General features: G+C 38.4%; 2 protein-coding genes across 3 annotated transcripts; one reads left to right on the top strand and one right to left on the bottom strand.

Annotated features, from left to right (window-relative positions):
- Nucleotides 1-318: 318 nt before the first annotated feature.
- Nucleotides 319-10,754, top strand: CAPN10 (calpain 10; the record flags this gene model as incomplete). Of its 2 annotated transcripts, XM_082288405.1 has the most annotated exons (12): nt 319-378; nt 761-968; nt 2,313-2,444; nt 2,701-2,897; nt 4,150-4,367; nt 4,877-5,018; nt 6,565-6,731; nt 7,279-7,562; nt 8,033-8,235; nt 8,607-8,862; nt 9,915-10,114; nt 10,691-10,754. In XM_082288405.1, exons 2-12 carry the CDS (start codon nt 825-827, stop codon nt 10,752-10,754), a joined length of 2,007 nt encoding a protein of 668 aa, XP_082144531.1. In that variant the 5' UTR covers nt 319-378; nt 761-824. The 2 variants fall into 2 exon arrangements, with proteins under 2 accessions (XP_082144531.1, XP_082144532.1); XM_082288406.1 differs by lacking the exons at nt 9,915-10,114; nt 10,691-10,754 and adding an exon at nt 9,784-9,890.
- A 3,417-nt stretch (nt 10,755-14,171) lies between these two features.
- LOC309576489 (cytochrome P450 2J2-like) lies at nt 14,172-22,197 on the bottom strand (the record flags this gene model as incomplete). The annotated part of the gene is made up of 9 exons (XM_082287836.1): nt 14,172-14,350; nt 16,082-16,223; nt 16,355-16,542; nt 17,216-17,357; nt 17,592-17,765; nt 18,650-18,810; nt 20,193-20,342; nt 20,851-21,013; nt 22,027-22,197. 9 exons carry the CDS (start codon nt 22,195-22,197, stop codon nt 14,172-14,174), a joined length of 1,470 nt encoding a protein of 489 aa, XP_082143962.1.
- Nucleotides 22,198-23,050: the final 853 nt, after the last annotated feature.

Below are 23,050 nucleotides of genomic sequence, written 5' to 3'. Positions count from 1 at the left end.
AACTATCTGAAAATGTGATCTCTGCCATTATGTCGGGAAAGCACTCTATGAGGGCCAGCAATGTCTCTGGCTCTCACTGCCACAATCTTCATGAAAACACTTTGGTTTCAGTTTCTTTGCCCGTCGGAACAGCTCAGATGACCACAGACAGCGGTCACTTCCCCGTTTCCCCCAGCAATTCCCGGCCAGGGAATGTGGAGGATCCCGGGAAATCTCCCCCTCACCCGGGGGGCGGAACCAATACGTGGCGCGCGCAGACGTGGCGCTCGCTGATTGGTCAGGAGCGCCGTCCGTCATGCGCAGGCGTGGGCGGGGCCACGCGTGCCGGCGTTGCCGGGAAACGGCCGCCCTGGGCAATGGCGGCGGGGCCGCCCCGCGGTGAGGGGGGAGCAGAGCCGGGAACGGGGGCGGCCGGGCCGACACCCCTTGTGGGGACGGGGGACTGGTGGGCAGGAGGGGGCGTGGGCGGAGGGGCCGTGTTGGGGCTGGGTGTGAGGAAAAGGGTGGTGGCGGGAGCCTTGTTTGGAGGGTGTGCGCAGAGCGGGGGGAAGGGACCTAAATGGGTGTAGGTCTCCTCAGAGGCCGCCCCTTCTCTTGCTGCTGAGCGGTGTAGGGTGGTATCAGGTGCTGGGAGAAGCCAGCAATATGGTGGTTCCAGGTGCTCCGTGTTGGAGTGAGAGGCTTTCCATCCCTAAATAAATCCGCCTTGCCTGTTTGTTGTCCTGTTGTAATTTCCCAGTAACGCTCGCTTCTGTTGCAGGTTGGTGCCTGGCGATATAAAGTCGTAGGAATAGCCGGCAAAACTGCTTAGGATTGTGTTGAAAATGCTGGGAGAGAAAAAGCAATTAATGGTGACGAGAGACCTTTACACAGACCCCACGTTTCCGGCCAGTGATACCTCTATATTCTTTGATTATTGTACCCCGCTTGCCCAATTCAGGGGCGAGATATCTTGGTTGAGGCCTAAGGTGAGTTTTAAGGTATAAAGGGTTTATTTTAGCAGAACTGGGCTTTCAGGTAGTAAATGCAAGTTAGCATTGAATGACTGCTTCTGGGTGGTTTTTTTTGGTTGTTGTTTAGAAATACATAAATGATAAAACCAATGTATGTCAGCGTTAACAATACATGAGTAACAGTTTTTAAGTCCGGGTGCTCATTTGTAGGCTTGATTTAAATCCTTTTGTAGAGCTTTTAAATTTCATGGCAGTAGTAGAAATTCAGATATTTTATTATAAATATGTTTCATTATGCAGGTAACATACATACCAAGTTGGAATGCAGCATTATGTCATTCCCGAATTTTTTGATACATTGCATAACTGTCTTGAAAATAGGTAATTGGATTTTAGAATTTTTCAGAAGCCTATGGGGTTTTTTTTGTAGTTGTTGATTTCTTTGATAACAAGAAAGAAAACTTCTAAAATTTATAACTTGTCATATGACTTGTATTGCTTTTAAACTTATAGCTGGGTTGCAGAGCAAGCTGTATTAGAGCTAAAAGCTTTAGAATGCATTTCTGCAGTACACCCATTTAAAGTGAAGTATTTATGATACTGCCTTTGTGTGGAGGGAAAAAAAAGGCTATAAAAATTTAATGGAGGAAAAAAGTATGTTGTCTTGAGTTGTATTTTCTCCCCTGTGTCTGGGGCTCTCTGTAGAACAGTGACAGAGCTGTTGATTATCAGGTGTAATTGGCAAACAAATGATTTCACAGAATCCAGTGTGCAGGTTCCTGCTTTTGTACTTTTCACCTTGATTGCTACTGAGGGCTGATGAGTTAATTCCCATCTCTTGCAGCTGTCCAGATGGACAAACTCACTTTCAGATCTGATTAAGTATTCAGGACTTTGCATCTGAAATTGCGTCTTGTGCTACCAACTACTCTATTTTTATGTGTCCTAGGAGAGGTTTTTCCCTTGTTCTAATTTTCAGATTTTTGTAACTTGGGGTGTGCAGTTCAATGTGGATGGCATCAGCCCTGTTGCAGTTGATCGTAAGTCTAGGAAGGAGCTGATGAATTATGTTGTCTTTCACTTATTGCTGCTTCTGCTAAGGTTGCACCTGATGGTGACAGTTGTGTGCTGAAATTCATGTGGGAACTAGATCTGCATTCACGAAGTACCTGCAAAATGCCCCCCTAAGCTATTTATTTGTTATTTCTTACTTAGGCTGTGTCTGAAAAGGAAATTTTCTAGACATAAAAATTCTCTTGTTCTGTGAGAGATCTCTGGAGCCCTCCCAGTCCCTGCAACACAGACTTTCTTAGAATATCACGCAGAATTTGGCTTTAACTGCTCTTCTTTTATTTTTAGGACATTTGTTCTTCTCCTCGGTTATTTTCAAACAATCTGCAGGATGTGCAAGTAAAACAAGGAATTTTGGGAGACTGTTGGTTCCTGTGTGCCTGTGTAGCTTTGCAGAAGAGCAAATACTTACTGAATAAGGTATGGAGAAGTTTCATGTTAGAGAAGTTTTTTTCACCTAATAGACATTTGTGTATTGTTCTGGAGTCCCAAGCTGCCAAATGAGTATTGGCTTCATTATGCTCAGTTTCACTGGTTTTGTTATCACATTTTTTTTCTGTATTTGTTACAAATGGTTGATATTCAGTATACTTTAAACTGGTTTTATTTGCAAAAAGAACCCCAACAAAAACCATTAATTCATTGTTTGTCTTGATTTTTGGCTTTTGCCTTCCAGGTAATCCCTCCAGGTCAGCCCAGCTGGACAGATGAGTCCTACCAAGGCTGTTTCACGTGCCGGGTCTGGCAGTTTGGCCACTGGGTGGAAGTGACCATCGACGATCGCCTGCCTTGCCTTGGGGGCAAACTCTGTTTTTCCCAGTGTCAGACAGAGGATTTGTTTTGGCTTCCACTTCTGGAAAAAGCTTATGCAAAGTATGTGAACATTGCTACTGATGGAAATAGAAGTACAATACTTGTGTATTTCTTTGCTTAGTTACTTTACTTGGCTGCTTTGGGCATAGATCTGAGTGTTTTGGCTCCTGGTGGTCCCATTCTGGCTTGTGCAGAAATTGCTCTTTAAACTGTAGATCTGTAAGGTGTGCTTCCAGTTGCACATGAAGTAAGATAGTCTTAGGGAGGGAATTCTGATCAAAAGTAAGAGCTGCAATGAATTTTCAGGATTCAAATGATGTTTGTTAAGTCATTGTCCGTTAGTTATCCAATTTGTTAAAGGAAGATGAGAGCTCAATGAAAAGCAGAAAGCATGCAGATATTTGCGTGGAAAGCAACAATGTTATGTAAGTTTGTGCTAGTTGAGAATCTGGTTGTGTGAGTTTCACTGCTCTTTTGTATAATTTGATAGTTTACTGTTTAGTAAGAAAATGCAGCTATTGTATGGTTTATGGCACATCAATGGAAAAGCTGTCCAGATGGACAAACAATTTGGAGACAAAATGCACTGGTAAGACAGACATCTAATGTCCCAAAGAATCTGAGCAGAAGATTATGTGGTTGCCAGCAGAGGGCAGAGGCAGACTTTGTGTGAAATAACTTACCCAGCTGTAGATACCGTGAGCAGAAGCTGTGAAGCACCAATGTCATGTTAAAGCTTCTCTGTAGGCTTTGAAATGTAATATTTCTTTGTTTTCTGCAGAGGTGTTATTTTTGAGTTTATAATTCTATTTTAGTCTTGATTTCTTTTGCTATATTTTGCATCTGCTACATCAGGTGGGGCAATCTCTTGATCTGCTTAGGTTGTTGAGGGAAGTGCTACTCTGGTTATTTGTGCAGAGTGAATAAAGGATAAATGAAGAGGAAGAAATATTTTTATTTATACAGAATGCAGTTAGTATATCACAAAGATAATGTAGAGCATGGATAATAAGGTACAAATGACTAGTACTAGACAACAGCAGTTTTTTAAATAGGACAGAGAGAATGTAAGAAACTTCCCATCAAACAGTGGAGTATCCAATGGCTTACATATTCTTTAGATGTTGTATTCTGTATAAATAAAATAGTCTGTGCTTTCTCTTGCCTACTTTGGGTTATGGGGTAGGGTACAGTCATGATTGTGATATAGAGTGGGGTTGCAAGTATGTAGGAACTGTGTTTCTTTTGTTCTTCTGTCTGTACAAACTTTTTCTTGGTGTTTTTTTAAAATTTTTTTGGTTTAATTTTTTAGAGTGCATGGATCTTATGAGCAGTTGTGGGCAGGACAGGTGGCAGATGCTTTGGTTGATCTGACTGGAGGAATTGCTGAAAGATGGACCCTGAAAGGCCCTGGAAAAGATGTGGAGAAAGAGAAGACAGGCATGGTTTTGGAGAAAGCAGTGTTTAGAAGATTAATGAATCTGAAGGAACAGTGTGTAATAAGCTGTTCAGTCCTCAACTCCAGACAAGGTGATAGTAAATGTCTCTATTAGCAGGCTTCAAAGCACAAGGCAGCTGGCAAATACAAGTGCTGATTCTAGTACCGTGCCAGTTTCATGGTGCAATTTTAGATAAGTTTGGATAAATAAAGATTTAAGGATGTTACTGAGTTCAGGATGGGAGGGTGCTTTTGAAAAGTGCTTCTTTATATTAGAATATGGTCAGATCTCAAAAACAGATGCACCCCCCGGATGAACTCCCTCAAAAACAACCTTGAAAACCCCAATGAATTTCAGCATGGTGAATATGTAGGGTTTGAGGTCAAGGAGTGGGTCATTACACTTAGAAATGTTACTTTATTTCTCGATGGTCACATTTAAAATGAACTGTTTGGGGTTTCTTTGTGCTGTTCTAATACAGATTTAAAAACAATTTCCTTTTGTCGCAAAATTGCCTTCTTTCACTGGATACTTTAACGTCACTGCGAAATATGGAACTGATTCTTTTGTTTATTTTCAATTTTTTTTTTTCCTATTTAGGTGCAAGTGAACTAGGAGAATTTCATGCCTTTATTGTGATAGACAGAGTGAATCTGTCTGAAGTGTCAGGCAAGGAAATCTTCCTACTACGAATACGAAATCCTTGGGGGAGGCGGTGCTGGAAAGGGCCCTGGTGTGAGGGGTGAGCAGTTTTATATTCATTTGGAAAACCATTTGTGATAGTTCTGAAGCACAAAGCTGATCTATGTATTGCATAGGCAAACACTGCTAATAATCTGTAGCAGAGGAGAGAGGCTTCAGTGTGTGTACAATCCTTTAGAGAGTTGGGAGTTCACACAGCTCATTGGTTCTGAGGCTCATCATTTTGTTCTCCTGGTTTTGGCAATCTAAATTTTTTTAATAACCTTTTTGTTTATCAAATCATCGTATCTTTTTATAGAGACAAACCTAAGGTGTTGGCTAATTTTCTGTTTCTGATTTTTGTGGTGCTTTTTTGTTGTTCTGCCGTTGATCTAAGTATCTTTGATCATGTTTGTTTCTTGTCACTCAGCTTTACTTGACTCTTTTCATTTGCTTCTGGCTCAGCTGCAGAAAACAAGCAAAGGAGTAATTATAAAACTAAATATAGCAGAAGGAAGGATTTCACATTGAAGTTTTGACCCTTTGAATGAAGGATGCTTATGCTTGTTGCTTGTGTGCTCTCTTTTCTGTAGATTGGGATAAGTAGAAGCTGGAACTGAGTCCATATAAAGTAGAAATAGAGAAGAGAACTGTTCTAAAGGACTTACAGAAATATGTGTAGCAGCTCAAATAGCAAAGTAGCAAGAATGAAAGGGCAGACCCTGCTAGCTTATTTTGAAAAATGTTAGCATGTTTTGACTGTACAAAAGAACGTGCAATTCTTGACCCAAGCAACAAGCATTCAGCATTAAAATATGTTAACAATGTGGGGATGTTAGTGAGCATTGTAGAAATGCTTTTTTTCCCTGAGTTAGAAAAATAATTTGATTGCATTTATTGAGAGCTTCAGTTGATGTTTTTTGCTTTTGACAGTGTTTTGGTTATACACTTGCTCTCTTGTAGTTTCTTTGTGAAAGAGTAAGTTGCCATGTAGTTGCAAGAGGATAGGGTTTCGTTGGGTGACCTTAGAACCCTATTTTATTCAAGTGCAGAGCTATTCTTTTTTTGTTAGTGAAACAATGGAAAATGTTGAAACTACTAGCTTTTAATGAGCCCTAAATCAGGAGGTGCTTAAATTCTTGGTTTATCGAGACTTGGCAAGCAGATTCATGGGGGTACCAGCTGCTTAATACAAATGGCAGTTTTTGATGTAAAGCATTAAAATTCTTTCAGAACAATCACAGTGCAGCTGGTTTTACTTTTTTGTCTCCTTTTTTAAGCAACAACAGTTAAAAATCTTTATTTTGCTCTTGGACTTCTTACTGTAATGACTGTTGTAAACAAAGCACCTATTTCACCTAGAAGTCTGTTCTGCATCCAGTCTGGTGTTAGGCTGTTTCTAAGTTTTCTTTGATAAGTTATGACTTGTGTTTCCTGTGATCCCTCTCACTGAACAGCAATGTGTAGAGAAATTTTCAATGCAATTATTTCACAATAAAATGAAGAAGTCTCTTCTTACTGTCCTGCTCCCTAAGATATTTGGTAGAATATTGTTCCAGAACTCTATTGGGCAACGAACAGAATGTTAACTTTGGTCTTATATGCAGTGGTCAAGGATGGAACCAGCTAGATCCAGCAGTTGCTTCAGAACTCCTCTCCCAGATCCTAGAGGGAGAATTCTGGGTGGATGAAGAGGAATTTTTCAGGGAATTTGATGAGATTACTGTGGGCTTTCCAGTCAATGAGGAAGGACAACTTCAGAGCCTCTATACAGGTGTGGTATGAGAAAACATGTTTCTCATGCAAATGACATTATGTCAATGGGAAGGGTTGATTTGAATTGCAAATGGATGCAACTAGACCATAATTTCTCTTTCTCAATTTTTCCCTCTCCTTTAGATCCATAGGCCTTTTCTGTCTCTACTGAAAAACAGAAGGGCAAGTGGAAATTAAAGATATTTAGAGAAGCCATTGATATTTCTATGAATTACTTGCTAGTTGGTTTAGAGATTAGTGTCCTCTGTCTGGAAGGCTGTTGTTCTGGACAGCCCTGTGATGTTTTGTTTTTAATGGTAGATACACTTGAGATTTCTAGTAACAGTTTCTTGTTGTAAAAATCATGTCATCAGTCTGTTGTTACCAACTGTGGCATTAATTCTCATGCCTTTCAAAGTCTTGGTCATGAATTTCTGCTTTGGGGAGGTGTCAGGCTATGACATCATGTTTTCTTGTGCTGGGGAATCTCTGCCATGTATCTGTTGTATAAAATTAAGTAGCTTCCTGTGTCTGAAATCCACACCAAGTGTTTTTTGCTTTGTTAGAGAAAGTGCTGTGTCACTCACAGAATCTCTTTGGATCCTGGGTGAGAGGGCAGTCTGCAGGTGGCTGCCGCAACAACAGCAGCTTCCCTACCAACCCCAAGTTCTGGCTGAGGGTCTGTGAATCGAGTGAGGTGTGCATTGCTCTGCTGCAGAAACACAGGAAGTACAGCACTGACTGGGCTGGAAGGATTCAAAATCCAGCCCGCTTAGCAGAGGAGAATCCATCTTTGACTGAAGGCATACAGGGAAAGAATTACCAGGCTGTGGGATTGCATGTCTGGAAGGTAATACACAAGTGACATTTTTCTCTTTGCAACTAGAAGTTTAAAAGCAATACTGAAACATTTGAGTAAAATCATTCATTTCCCATGGCAGTGATACGATTCAACTGGTCACAGTTTTCTATCTCTGATTTATGCTGGAATGGTTCTGTTTATCTCACAGTTACTGTCTGTACAAACTATTAGTAGACTGGTACTTTCTTCTTATCAGTGAGCACTTGGGATTGTTCCAAACTAGTGCATGACATTTCAGGCTGATAACTTGAAGCCATTCCTAAATTTACTCCTCCTGAGTATTGACTCTTCCTACTTCTCTTTGATGTTCAACTCATCTGCTGATACTCTTGTCTTTGTTTCATTTGTAAATGTATGCATTTAAAAAAATGTTTTAAACAATATTTGATAATTTTTAGTTTTATTGAAAGCTACTCATTTTTCCTAAACCACTACACATCATTATGCATCTATTCTAGGTGGAGAAGAAACGATTTAACCTTCCAAAGACCCTCTCTGCTCCTCCAGTTGTAGGTACCATCTGCCATTCCTACGATAGAGAAGTCCATGTGTGCTGTGACCTTTCACCTGGCTTTTATCTTGTTGTTCCCAGCACCTTTCTGAAAGATGCAGTAGGGAATTTCTTGCTTCGTGTATTTTCAACGGGAAGGATCTCTCTCAGGTAGGTTTAAAACAAAACAGAACATTTCTTATAATTATTGCTGTAAATACAAGTGTAGCACTAAGTGGAAATGTTCAAAATATTTTGAAGAGTTGTGCAGAGTGCCAAGTAACAGCATTGTATTGTCTTTGAATTCATGCAAGTAGTGCCCCAGCTCCTTGTTTTTGTCATGAAGCTGCTACTACCTCTTATTAAAATACTAATCATAAGTAGCCAGATGAGTAGCATCTTGACTCTAAACTGCAGCTTAGTGCTATATGCAGAGGCAAAATTTAGTGTTGGCAACTGTTTAAAAGCTGGTCAGATTTGTTTATATTCTGGTAGTACATATTTTATACATTTTAGTTTCTTTTCTGTCTTATGTTTGATAGTGAGCTAAAGCCACCACCCACGGATGCTGCCCTCTGTGAAGAACTCCCAGCTGGTGAATGGGAGACAGTGCAGCTGCATGGTTGCTGGAAGAATGGGCTAAGTGCTGGAGGTAGCAGGAACTTCCCCTCCTTTCATACCAATCCCTGCTTTCCCCTCTCCATTCCTGCAGGACCGGGAAAAACCACTGTGAAAGTCACCCTCCGTCAGCACTGCCTGGATAGCAAGTGTTGTCCAATAGGTTTCCATATTTTCCAGGTAAGGCTTCTGGTCAGTTTGATTGCTCATTTGCCAAGGGTGAAGGTTAGCCTGTGAGCACAGGGCTCCTTGCAGTTTGCAAGGGACTTTCTCCTTCTAGGAGAAACACAAGCTGACTCTGGGAAGTAATGCCCATGAAAGATATGGAATAACTTACATAGTTACATGGCATAGTAACCAGATAATTAGTTCCACTGAATTCTTACAAGGTTCTGAATTAGTTTTAGCAACAACGAACTCTTGAGGATTTGCAAAGAATTCTCAGTGCCCTAGCAATTGAGGACCAGACCTTTTGGTAATTCATCACGAACACTTAACTTTCTTCATGTCTAATAATTATATGTGCATAGGCAAATGATACTGGATCAAAAGGACTGTGGTATCTTGAGCAGGTCATCAGAAGTAAAACAAGATTTGATTTGGTATGGATAGATACAGGTTCTACATGTGTGTGCTAGTGATCAACTGCATAAATGTAGCCTAAGAAGCTGCTGCTTAAGTAACTATTTTGCAGAGGAAGGTAGCTTCATTTTTAGAGCTCATGCTTCAAAAGAAGGTTAAGTGAAAAATCTGAAGCTGGGCATCAGAAGTAATCATAAAACTTCAAATATATAATATGTGAAGAAAGATTGGCATTTTGTATGCCTATAGGAGACTGAGATGAAGTCTCATATGACTTTTTAGTACAGGAAAGACTACTAGATATAGGAAGGACACAGTCTGTTCAGCAAATCCCTGAGGTGAAAAACAACTGCTTTAGGCTGTAGTAGGGAAGAGTGAGGTTAGATAACAGAGGAAGCTCTAGAGCTATGTGAGTAAAGGGTTCTATACATTGTCTACAAACAGGCTAGGAATGATTCATCTGTTCTTAGTACTGCCATCTGGGTTTTCCAGAAGCTTTTCCATTCCTCTTCTCTCTAGTTCTGTACAGCAGAGTGAGTATTTTGAGCGGAATAGAGATGGACCATATCACACTGTAGTGTCACAGGAATGAAACATTGTGAGCCCTGAAACAGATGAAAAGGTAGGCATGTTTGCATTCTTTTTTGCAGGTGCCTAACAGCAGCTGGAAACCACAAACTACTTCTTTTGTACACTTGGAGCCACTGGTGAGCTGTGTACCTCACTGCTATTCCCAGGAAGTCAGCCGACTTTGCAGGCTTCCTGCAGGAAGTTATGTCATTATACCTTCTACATACTTGCCCAGTACAGAAGGCAATTTTACACTGGTCATAGCAACCAAAATAGACAGGTAAAATTATGTTGCCTTCTGTTTGCTTTAGTTTTTTTACTGCATGTATTACAGGATGCATGGAAACAACTGCAGTAACGTGTTCTCTTGATGGAAATTTTTTGTAAAGTCTTTGTATTTCTGTTGTTTTTGCATGCACTGCTTACCACTTTGATTATGTTGGAAGAACGACTAAAAAAGTAGTATTTGTTTAATCTTCTTGCATTAGTTGCTGAATATCAGATGTCTAGTGCTGGAGGAGATGACATTAAAGTAATTGATTACCTGTATCATCCATGTTAGGATTTATGTTGAAATTTAACAGCATCTTTTAATAATCAGGGTTGTTTTTGAGAAAATGTGATGAGTATCCAGCCTTATTCCAGGTAGTTCATAACTATGACGTGAAAAACAACAGCTCTGAATTAGAATTGTAAATTCCATAAGACTGCATAAAATTGCAGAAAGATTTGCTAAGGGAAAGGATGTGGAACGAAGTCTGATATAATTTCTCTTTTGAAACTGGGATAAATACTTGATATTTGCAAGATTCACAATGCTTTGTGCAGAAATAAGTGTGGTTTGGGTTTTCAACAGGAAGCGTATTCACAGCCAGGAGACACTTGGACAAGTATTACAAGAGGCAAGTGATATATTTTAATGGATGTATTTTGATGTGTTCATTCTTGGTGTTACCACAGATCTGCTTGTTTTAACTGTATATTGTATCCTTCCTCCATCTGATTGGTTTTAATAATTGTGATTTTAAAATTCTAATGATGTTATAGTGCTGTAAAGGCTTAAGAAAGCACAGCAAAATGAGAAGATCAGGATTTTATTTGTTTCTCTACAGCCAGCCCATGCAGCATCCCACCATTATAATCCCTCCTGGAGTGCAAGTTGTTTTGATCAAGTTAATGACAGCTATTTCAGATTTTGATTTTGTTTTGCGTGATTAGATAGGCATGTAGTATAAAAAGGTTGGATGTGAATGCTGAGTAACTAATACTTATGGTGTTTTTACTGGGTGCAGAGGAGAACTTTGGTTAAAATTTTTTTAAATTAAAAAATATTGTTTTAACAGTAGTTTAAAGATAGCTGATTTGGTTGGTGGATCAAAACACGCCCTTGATAACGCTCTGCTTATTAGGTGAAACAAGACATCTAAATACTTGGGTCTTTCCCTTTGAGGTTTGAACAAAACAAAAATTGTAGGGAAAACTCTTCACCCAAGTTTAGAAGTGGTTTACTCATTTTCTTAATCTGGGTCATGTTGACCAGTGATGACATTTTGTTTTTAAAGCCACACGGACAGTGTGGATTTTGTGTGCTTCACAAAATGGGCACAGACCTGTGTGTACTTTCCGTATGGTTCCTGTTACTTTAATATTTAGGAGCTGACCCATGTAATGAAAGTCTTTTGTTGCCATTGTTTTGGGAACAAAATGTTGCAAGGCTGTTATATCAAAAGGGATCTATTCAAACTTCATGTTTCATGCAAACAGAATCAAAGAAACAAACAGTTTAAATTCTTCAGGACAGCTTCAAGAATCTGGAAATTGCGGTTATATTTTTCTTATCAGTGGGAGAAATTAATGTCTGAATCTAATCTTCAACAACATGGGCTTTTCTGAAGACTGGACTTTAAACTTTCTGGGGTTTAGCTCCTGGGGGATCCAGGCAGTCTGCATCACTTTGGGCTAATGACTTCTAAGGGATGCATAACAACAGCAGAGCTGGATGTCAGTGTATTTTTCGAAAAGTTTGATTGTGTTCTCTAGTTACTGAAGTGATGGTATTTGTGAGTTTTAAAGTTTGTTTTTTTTCTAAAGATGTTTCAGAGGAAAAGCTTGCATTTTGACTTTTGTTTCTAAATCTTTCTTTTCTCTGATTCACTTTAATTCCTTCTTGACAAAAAAAATAACTGATGAAATAGCTTTTTTTTTCTCTGTATTGCACATTTTCTTATAGGTTTCCTTTACAACTGTGATGAAAAGGTAAAGTGGAATTCTCACACTGTCATTTCAAGAAACATCAGAAAGCTGAGGAATGCCTCATCTCTTGCTCTTCTCAGTTTTAAATGGAATAACAAGAAGATGCTCTTAGCCCAACTGTTTTTCACTGGTACCAACTGTCAGGCCTGTGATGACTTCTTTGTGAAAAATACCTCTTTTAATCATGAACACTCTGAATATTTGGTCTTCCCACATTTTTTAGAAGGAGCATTGTACAGCAAATTATAATGTACCTCAGTTTTTCAAAAATACAGATGAAGAATGTGTGCATGTTTCAAGCCCAGCTACAGTTTTGGAAAAAAACCAGAAAACTTACATGTAAGGCCAGGTTGGATGGAGCCCTGATCAGCCTGGTCTTGTGGAATCCCCCATGGCAGGGGCATTGGAACAAGATGATCTTTAAGGTCCCTTCTAACTATAACCATTCTGTGATTATGAAATAATATTTTGTGGGGGAAAATAAATTAACCTGACAGAATAACTTCAGGTGACCAATGGGGTGGTGAACATAGAGAAAATCCGGAGTCTTTTTTTCAGGTGGGGCATACGTCAAGAACCATCAAAATACCCTGGAGTAGAAAAAGTCCAAGCTCATATCTGACACTGCCAGTCCTGCTGCTGAGCACTTTACCTTGGGCCCTCTATGGAACCAAGCAGATGGTGGGTTCAAAGGAAAGATTTTTTTGCTGAGTTTTTCTTTAATGAATGCCAGAAATAAAAAAGACAAGACTTGAAAAGTTTTGAACTATCCTGTCAGACTGCTTTTGTAAACCTGTAAGAGTGTGTTTTATGGAAGATCTGCCCTCACTGCAAGAAATGTGAAGTTCAAGAGATTTTTCTTAATTTATGTTTGAAAGTGTTTCTTATTCAAGCAGGATTTTTAATGTTCTATTTTCCTCAATAAAAATAAAGTAACATTGAAAGTTTTAAAATGGCTTTTATTAAAAAGGTGAAAAATGTCAATAATGTCGAGTTTGCGTTTGTTCTGTGGTAGCAAACATTACAGTGTTTTAGAACCCTGGGGTTTTCACTTAGTGGAAGGGAATAATTGGAAATATTTGCAAGGAGAATCACATCTTTGATTGGTTTTATGTCCCAGGAATATGTAGTATTCTGCTTTTGATTTTAACTACATTCTGCTATAATTTCTGCTAATTCCTGTTGAAATTTGAAAATTGAAAGGGTTTGGGATGCTTTCGGCTGAATTTTAAACTGTCAAAACCTTCCACATCTGTTGATGTGGAAAAAGAACAAAAGAAAACACTGTGAGTAATAAATCTCTACTGTGCCTACTAAAACAACTGTTGACATCTTAGTTTATTTTCTTAATTTCTTGAAAAGCTGTTCCTTTATCTTCAAATAGGAAATTATTGGATCATGCAAGAATCCTTCTAAACAGAAGGAAAGGTTTGTGAAAGTGCATGGACCCGATTTGTGATGATACTGAGGAAGCAAAAAAAAATGTAAGGATTTCTAAATGGGCCATGGTTATGAGAGGCCCCACACTATGCTGGTTTCTGTGTGTGTGAAGCTTATGCTACGCTATAAAATGCTTTGTGGGAGAGTGAAAAGCAAAGGAATCAACACTGTGTGTGTGTACACTGTTACCTCCTGCGAGAAGATGTAAGAAAAGACCTGTGGACTTGGAAGAATAACATCTTACTGAAGAAAATTTTATTCAAGCATGCTTACTGAACAGTTGTGCCATTTTTAGAGTGTGATACCTGACAGAGCACATATGCAGGAAACTACTTGATACGGGCCACTTCTCTAAAATCCTACAGCTACTCCACTGCTACTGTAAGTGTGAAAATACTTTTTTTTTTTTTGGAAATATTGTGTGTTTGTATATGCTAAAGACTTAAGTATGTGAGCTTTGGCAAGTCCACTTATTTTCATTTCAGAAAGTTCAGTAGATGAGGTCAGACCTCCTAAATAAAAACACTATTCATTTGCTGTGTTGAGCTACCTACGTTTGAATATGATTGAGATAGTGAAATGTGTTTTCAAAGGATCTGCAGTTATGAACAGGTCAAAGTCTCAGCATTGTGGTGTGTTGCAGACTAGCGTGGAATAGCGCAGAGTTTATATGGATGTGGCTGCAGTATTGCACCCAAAATGTACTCCAGATTGATTTCCTTCACTCCCTCAGGGAGCTGGAATGTAAATGCCCGAAGGAGGCTGGTAAAGAAGATGAACAGTTCAACTCGTGCCATCTGTTCCCCCAGACATACCCGGTGCCCTGCAGACGAAAACCAAGAGAGTTGGTTGAGTAAAGTTAAATTCTGTAAAAGAATTTCACATGAATTTCTACTGAGCTCCATAAATTCTGTTCATGTAAGATAATTATTTTCTATTTCCTTCTGTAAGGAGAGGAGATGCTTTTGGAGGAGGGAGGGAAACATTTAACTGAGAAACTGTGCATCTCTGTCAAGTGATTTGGTGTTTTGTTTGGGTTTGCTTGGGTTTTTTCACCCCTGGAGCATGTATGGGATTCTCCCTTTCCATTGTTGGTTCTTGTTCTGTGAGGGCCATGAATTGCTTCTCAGCTAAGTCAGATTTTAAAAATTTGGATTCCATACACTTTAGAGTCTTGTTTCGGTTGTTGAGAAGGGAGGGGCTGGAGCACTGTGGGATGCGGTTCTGAAGCCAAGGAGAAGGATGGAATCAGGATTTCTTGAACAGAAATTTAGAAGGGTGTATTGGGTCCTTGTAGCCCTAGCACTGTCAGGAGCAGATGTGTGAGCTAAGGGAGTGAAATATGCAGTGATACATAGACTCAGTGACGCATTTTGGCATATTGTTTTCATGGGTTATTTCAGCATATCTATATATTCCAGACTAAAAAAAAAAGAGCTAGATATTCAGAATATATAAATAATCTGGTTACATAATCAGAAAACAACCAGAGCAAATTAAAGACATAGTCCTATTTCAGGGTTGAAATGGGAGCCCAAATTAGTTGTCTCAATTAATGGTCATTTGGTGAGTGAAAGAGGTAAGATGATAAGTACCTGTTCTGCAAAGATGATTTTAGGATTTACAGGCAATTTAGGCAAATTGTTTTCAAATCTGGATTTACCACGTTTAATCTGTGTGTTACTCAGTATGCTCTTTGCTTTTTCTCTGCTAGAAGTGTGTAATAGTGTAATGTCACAGTAACACAAAAAAAGCCTCAGCTGTTTCCCAGTGGTTTTATTGGGAAATTTTTGGTAATGATACCAGTTTCCTGTTTTGTGTTACTTTTTTTCCCACAATCTTTGTATTGGGGAAACTGGTAAACTAGAGAAACTTGCTAGAGTTGTTTTACACTGTTTTTTTACTCTTTTTTCTTTTTTTCCCCTGCCATATCTTTGAATCCCTGTGTTTTACACTGTAAGTTAGCTAAGTTGTACATTGTAATATGCTTTTGAAAAGTTACAATTTTTTTGGTTGCCAAATAATATTCTACTGAAAATACTGGACTTTGCTAGTTTTCTACAGATACAAGAAAACCTGGTGCTAGACTACTGAGGTAGGATTTAGGAGACTGAGGTTTCATTTCCTACTTCTTCACAGATTTTTTTCTGTGTATTTTGAAAAATCACATTATTTTTGTCATTGGCCTTTCTGTTTGTAAGGTGAAAATAAATAAATTTCCTGATTTAAGGGAATTACCTTGATTTAACAGGGAATTACCTTGATTTAACACATTAGGAGATACAAAGCTCAGATACCTTTATGGTCGGAAGCCTATGTATGCTGAGGAAAGAGCATTGTGTCTCCCAGCCATACTTATCCTCTGTTTGAATATATGAAAAATACAAATGCACAACAATATTTGTGGATCTTACAGTAGAAGACCTGACTTTAAATCTTTGTGTCAAATACATTTTTATAAATGTATGTTTTTAAAATCTTAGAACTTAGAAATAGTGTTTTTAACCTTGCAGCAAAACACAGCGAACAGGAATATTCAAGGTCAGGGTGTTACCTGCTGAGAAAGGTAAGAATGCCTCTTTGTTCACAAAGTTGCCATCCAAATCAAGGAAATGATCTGGGTTGAACTTCCAAGGGGTTGCCCAGTGCTCAGTATCGTACACCACAGAGTGCAGATTTGGCAACACAAGTGTGCCCTGCAAGAAACAGCAGAGATCTTGTTTCCCATGCGTGCTTGATTCTTTTTTTTAGATTTTCCTTCTATGTCATATAAATGCTAAATGTTAACAGCTCAAAGATTTAAAAAACAGGAGGGTTTCCTCTGTACCTTTTTAATGTGAAAACCCAGCAGAGTTGTACTCCTCAGGCACTGTCGAGGGACCCCAACGGAGGTGACGTTGCTGTAGCGCAAAGCCTCATGAATCACAGCATTCGTGTAGGGCAGCTTCTTACGGTCTTCATAGCTGATGACATGGGAGGGTTCCAGAACAGCCTCTATCTCTCTTTGAACCTTTTCTGCAGAGAAATGAAAATATCTTTTTTTTCCCCCTGCTTTTCCCCCCCCCATTTTTTTCCAGCAGATTTTTGTATGAGAATGTCCTGTAGGAGGGAAATAAATTATGTTGCTATGAAATGCATTGGCGTGGAGTTTGACTGCTGTGTAGGTTTCAGTTGAGCAAGTGCATCTCCCCAAAGCATAGGATGATGTCTCATTTAAGATATATCCTACTTGGTGATGAGGGTAGTACAGTTCTGTGTTTCAAAAAATGGATTAAAATTTGAAATGGCAGGTATAATTTCCATTGTTTATAAGTATGCATCAGATCAGGTATCTTTAAAAAACTTTCCCACTTTGAAGGTTAGGAGGAGGCTAGGTTGCATATGAAAGGTCTTTAACTTGTTGTTCTGTCTTGCCAATCCCTTCTAGTGAGGTAAAACAGTGGCTACTACTAATTTCTGCTAGTGTTGCTGGTGAACCAGACAGGGAAGCACCTGTTTGTTTCATTTATTGACCTTCCATTTTCTAGATCTTAACTGCTGATGTACAGCATCCTGTATATTGTGATGTACATCATTTGTGTGCACAACTGAGGGATTTTTTGATGTCTTGCAAGTGGTTGAGCTAATTACACTGATGATGTTCATTATGATGTTGAATGGAGTTCTCTCTGATAGTGTTTTTGCTCACCTTGTATTTCTGGATATTGTACCATGTAGAGCAGTGCCCAGAGAAGGGTTGTGCTTGTTGTTTCTGTCCCTCCCAGCAAAAGATCAACCACAGTCTGAACCATATTGTCTTTATTGAATGTAGAAGTAGGGTCGTCCTTGGTCTGTAGGGTATATTCACAAGAAGACTATGAAATGAATAATTTCAGACATTTCATCAGTCACATAGAAACTGTCATCGTTTGATGAAAACAGTGAGCAACCCTCCAAAACAAACACCTTCACTGCTACACAAATGAAGTGTGCATGTAAAAATCCTTTGGCAGTTACTGAAACAGCAGGTGTTTGTGGTAGGCATTGAAGCCAAGGAAGGGAGAATGTGATAAATAGATACTTACTTTTGTTATTTGAGCCAGGTAGAAGTCAATGAGGTCCTGTGGATCACCTGTGTTCTGTCTCTCATGAGCCTGGACCTCCTTCGTGACTAAACTGTGCATGAAGTCGTTGTATGCGAACACTTCCTGGTGAGGCCCTGGGAGACAGTGCATGAGCCATGGGAAAGCATCGTATAGCTGAGGTGTTAAACAGAAAGCAAGGAATGTGAGATCCCAGTTCTGATTCCCTGATAATTGTGAAGTCACTGCAACAAATGGGCAACCAAATTGGGATGAGGGGCAATAGACACAAGTAAAAGAGATTAAATACTGGGAATGTTATTATATTTTACTTTTTGGATCAATACCTAATAATGTATTACCTAATAATGTAACAGGGGTTCTGAAAATGGGTGGGTAATTGAGTGCTGAATCTAACTCACAAACAGATTTTCTCAACCTTGAATTTTTTACTGTAATTTTTTTAGGCCCCCCTGTATGAAGAACCTGATAGTCTTTTAGAATGCCAGTGTGCCAAAATCTGCACAATTTAAGCAATAGCTAGGGTTTCAAGAACTTAAAAAATATTCTTGATGTGATGAAGTTGTAACCTGTATCTTACAGGAAGGTCAGAATAACTCAGATCTTGATAGTAATATGAATTACATGAGAAGCAAGATATCTTTTCAAAAGAACATAAACTTGAAGACTTAGTTCTTATTAACTGCATTTCTGGATTTGCAAGACTAAATGAAAGTTAAATTTTAGAAGTTGCTTTCATTTTGAGAACTAAGAAATTCACAGTGTTCTGCAAATGACTTCTCATTGGAAATCTGTGAAAATCACTGATGATCTAGAATTTTAACTTTTGGACATGATTTACAGACATAAAGAAGGATTAGAAGCCAATAATGGCATATAGAAGGTGTGTATTGATTTATTACTTCACTGTAGCTTGTAGAACAATGGTACGTTTGGAAACGGAAATGTTTGTGAATAATTGTCGCTGACTTTTCATTTGTTTTGACTTGTCAAGTGCAAATGCACCTTAAGGAACAAGAACAAGAAAATTAGGTTCTTACCCTGCCCCAGATAGTACCTTGAAAATAGATCACAAAATAAATAGCTTTGATGAGTTTGCTGAAAGATTCATCCTCGCTGGAGAAGCGATGACCAAAAACAACAGCACAAATGATATTTGCAATTGCACGGACGATGGAAGTGTGGGGGTCAAAAGGTTTGCCTGTGAATATGGGAGGTGCTGTGAGAACTTCTGAACAGACTACAACAAGAAAAACGAGGATGACTTTTTTTTTAATGGTTAAAACAGTGGGGGATCAGACTACTTTTAGATAAATTTCATGTAAATGAAGCCTGGTTTAATACATATTAACTGCATGAATTGTAAGTGCAGGGAATCTTAATTTTCAATCTGCTCTTTACTCTTGTAAAACACAGTGATTATCAGTTTTGAGAAGACAAACAAAGTCTCTTTTCCTTTCTTTGACTTGTAGTCTGGGCTGTATGGAAACACAAGCAATTAGTTAGAGCATATGCCTTCAAATATGGAGGTAGATATTTAAGTTTGGCAGTTAAAAACCGAACCAAAAAACCACACCCCCAACCGCCAAAAATATTTTAGAGTTTTATTTTCTTAGTTTTGGTGAAATGACTTGTCTCTTTTTGGTTTTCAAGTAGCAACTTAACAATCCAACCATATATGTATTTTTTTCCCACAGCCTGAAAAGGCAAAGCTCATATAATAGGGTGGAAAACATCTGCCATTGAAAAGGATTAAATCCAGAAAAAAATAAATTGAGTGCACATTTCAATGGCAAGGACAACTTTTGAAGTATACTCCTATGGAAAATGCATCCCTGACTTCAGTCCAATGCTCTTGGTTGTTCTTGGAAAGAGTAAATACATTTATTGAGTTTAAAATTGAGAAAAGATTGCATGGTAGGTGAAGATTTGGGCTGTACAGGGACTCAGAGTATCTGGTTATTTTCCTCTCCTACATTTTAAAGATGTGTGAATGTGTTGCTCTCAGAAAAGAGATGGGCCTAGTCCAAGGAGAGTTGGAGAGAGACCTCAGGCAACCTTTCTGTGTTTTCACATCAGTATGGAAAACGATGTGGATGAGGGATTTGGCTGCTCAGAATATTTATATTTAATTGCTTTATTTTGGCAGCTTGCTAAAATTCTATTGGTTTCTATTTCATCTAAATCTTAAAAAGAAGTTTAGCTGGATAACTGAATGATACATTCCTTGTGCTGGGGTTATTTCTCTGCCAAATCCTAAAAGTCTGCTGTCCTAGAATGACTTGTAGCAGGTCACACGTTGTGTATTTTAAGGAGGGTTTTTCTATACTCCTTGAGTATAAGAATTATTACCAGCTGTGTTGATAATAAACATTTTTTAAACTCTCCTTATTTAAAAAAAACAATTTTATACTACCCACTGTGCAGACAAAACATTTTTTGTAAAGAATGCAGTTAAGAAGCCAGTGAAAGTTCTACTAATATCAAAAATATCTATATTACTTGTAAAAATGTATTGTGAAACTTTTACCACCCTTAATATTTCAGGAAGGGCTCTAAGTGTTGTTCTTCTAGTGAATTTACCTTTTGTGTTTGCAAAGATGTCCACAAGGTGACAGGCCTCTGTTTGAATTTGACGCTCCAAGTTGTTCTTACCGTGTGCCAGGCTTCTTATAATTGTCATGCCAAAGCGTCTCTGTTGCTTCCAGGTGTGGCCATTTGTCAGGAAAATACCTGAAAAACACAGAAACACTTAGTTCATTGCTGGGAAGGGAAATCCTTTCACTTCAGAAGGCAAATTTTGATTTAGATTAGGTTATATTTCACTGACAAGATAAAATGATTTTAGAAGCTGGGATTTGGTTTCTGAGGACTTTATGACCTTGGGCTGCTCATAAATGTGTCCTTGGAAACTGAGTGAGTTTTGGTAAGGACAGAACAGCTTTGTTTATAGATATCTTCTACATGAACAGTCCTTTGGTTTAGAAATGATACAATTGAAGGGCAACTTCTCCAGGCAAGTATTCCTTTGGATCTATCGGGAAGGAAAAAGACTGAGTGATGTGCTTTATACAACAAGAAATTTTTGGTTTTTCCTTAACATGCTTAGCTCTGCATGAAACATTTTTGCAATGAAAGCCCAGTTATGCCCTGCTACAGCAGTAGCTGATGGGTGTGCACAGGAAAACCTCTTCCTTCTTTACACCTTGCTCCTGCCTCAGTCTTGTGTAACATCTTATACCTTTCTCGCCCATCATATCTCTGTAGAAAGGGGTGAGAGGTCTTCCAGAAACTTCTTCTGAGTGGGTGACGATGCCATCTTTTACTGCTTTGTATCCATTCAGTACAACCAGAGGTGTCTGTCCCATCCACAGAGTGTAGATGTTTCCATAGATGTTGGTTAACTGAAGAGTTGATAACAGGAAATTCATAATTATAAACCGGGGGAAGCATGCACTCAAATATCAATTTATTTAAGGGTTTTCTATTGTTGTAACTAAATCCCTTTGTCGGCATCAAATTGAATTGCGTGTTTCAGAAAAAAAATATCTTTCTGTTCTTAGTGTGCTTTGGGAACAGAACATAATTGTTCTTTATGGAATAGATGCTAAGGACATCTCTCAGAAGAACACCTCTGGAAATTTCACTGCAAGAAAAACAGCAGGTTACTCTGTCTGCTCTGAATCAAAGAACAAATGAATACAGGCAAAATCCCTGAGCTTTTCTCTTTATTTTAATAATGAGCCAAAATGCTAACTTAGAAAGAAAGCAAAGAAATGTTCTTGCATTCTTTTCTATAGCTTCCACAGGATTTTTCTTATTTTCCTCTGTTGTCATTCATCATATCATGCTTATATTTTTCCTTGCAGTAGTGGGAAGCAAGTTCCTTACTTTTTAAAAATAGTTTTGATTGATTTATAAAGCAGTCGTGCTGTGAACATAACAGCAATCAGATTTTCCTGCTTTGTTTTAGCAGTAACCTGTTTACGGCAGACAAAAAATCCTTTTGCTGTGAAAACAAGGAAAAAAAAATAGTCTGTTTGGAGTATGTGTTTGGTCTTCTAATGGAGGTGTTCCAGTGACATTGGTGTCAGGCAAGGGGACCTCTACTAGAAGTGGCTTACAGGGCTGGATATCAACACACAAACAGAATGAAACTGCCAAAGAAATACCATTCTATGACAGTGCTCGTGAGAATGTAACCAAAAGAGAGAGGAAAATAGCAAGGACTAAAGCAATGTTGGGGTTTATTGCTCAGAAATATTTTTAATAATGCAGGGTCCTTAGAGTCTTTGAAACTGGCTGGTAATCAAGCTTAAGGTTTAAAAATTAGCATTTTAGGCTGTTCCAATGCAATGTACAATTTAAGTTAAAATAGATTCAGACTGATTTTCAACCACAGAGATTAAATAAATACCTTACTGAGAGTTTCTCGGCGAAGTTTGAACTCCAGCAGCCACAAATTTCCGATGATGGGGAGAGGAACTGGTCCTGGAGGAAGCTGGGTACGCATCCATTGCAGCTTTAGGAACTGCAAAATCAGGAGACATACTACTAGAGCTATAAAAATCTCAGTAATCCCCAACATTTTATCAAAATTTGAACTTGTCATTGGGTTTTGGCTTTTCTTGGTCTTGTCTTTTTTTTTTTTTTTTTTTATGACTTCTTCTGAAAATTTGGATTTGTGGAGATGTGTTTCTTCTACTGAATCCAAACTCTTTCTGAGGATATACCTCCTGTAGCTATCTCTCTCTGACAATCTACAGTTTTCCCAAGCTGAAGTCCTTAGAAAACCAAACTATGTGGTCCTTTTTAGTTTGCCAAGCCACACCCACTCTTTTTTTATGATCTGTAATTGTGATCTGTCTCTTTTTTCACTTAGACTTTCGTTTCCTTTTTAGTCTTGATACTGGGTCAAAGTGCCAATTATTGAACAGTTATCCTAGGTTATCAAGAGTTGTGCATAATGGTAACAGCTCAGGCAGTTTCATGTAGTTGAACATTGAAATGCATTAGTTATTGTCATTCTGAAATACTACAATTATTGTACGGTTTCTTTGTAGAAGAAGAAGAAACATCTACACAATACCCGAGGACTCTGAGGTGTAAAAGAATGGATTCATACATCATAAAGCTAAGTCATTGTCTTTAAAAAGAAAAACAAAAGATAATTTAATAATTTGGAGAGTACCTTGTTTCCCCTTTTATCAGATTCTAGGTTAAATTATATTAGGTGAACACTAGTGAGTCTTTTTTTATCCATCAGATTATATGACTTGTGTTTTCTGATTTTTTTAAAAAAACTTAATTTTATGCTAAGTTTTAAAATCTTCTGGTGCAAATTTTGGAGGTGAAACAATGCACAGGTTCTATTTGATCTGTGGAAAAGAACAAATAAATGGAAGAAAGAGGCAAAACTTTTAATATCCTTACTTTTTATT

The sequence above is a fragment of the Coloeus monedula genome, assembly GCF_965178545.1.
Source record: "Coloeus monedula genome assembly, chromosome: 10".
Lineage (NCBI taxonomy): Eukaryota > Metazoa > Chordata > Aves > Passeriformes > Corvidae > Coloeus > Coloeus monedula.
The sequence above is the reverse complement of the archived record's forward strand: the minus strand, read 5'-3'. Positions and strand labels throughout refer to the sequence as shown.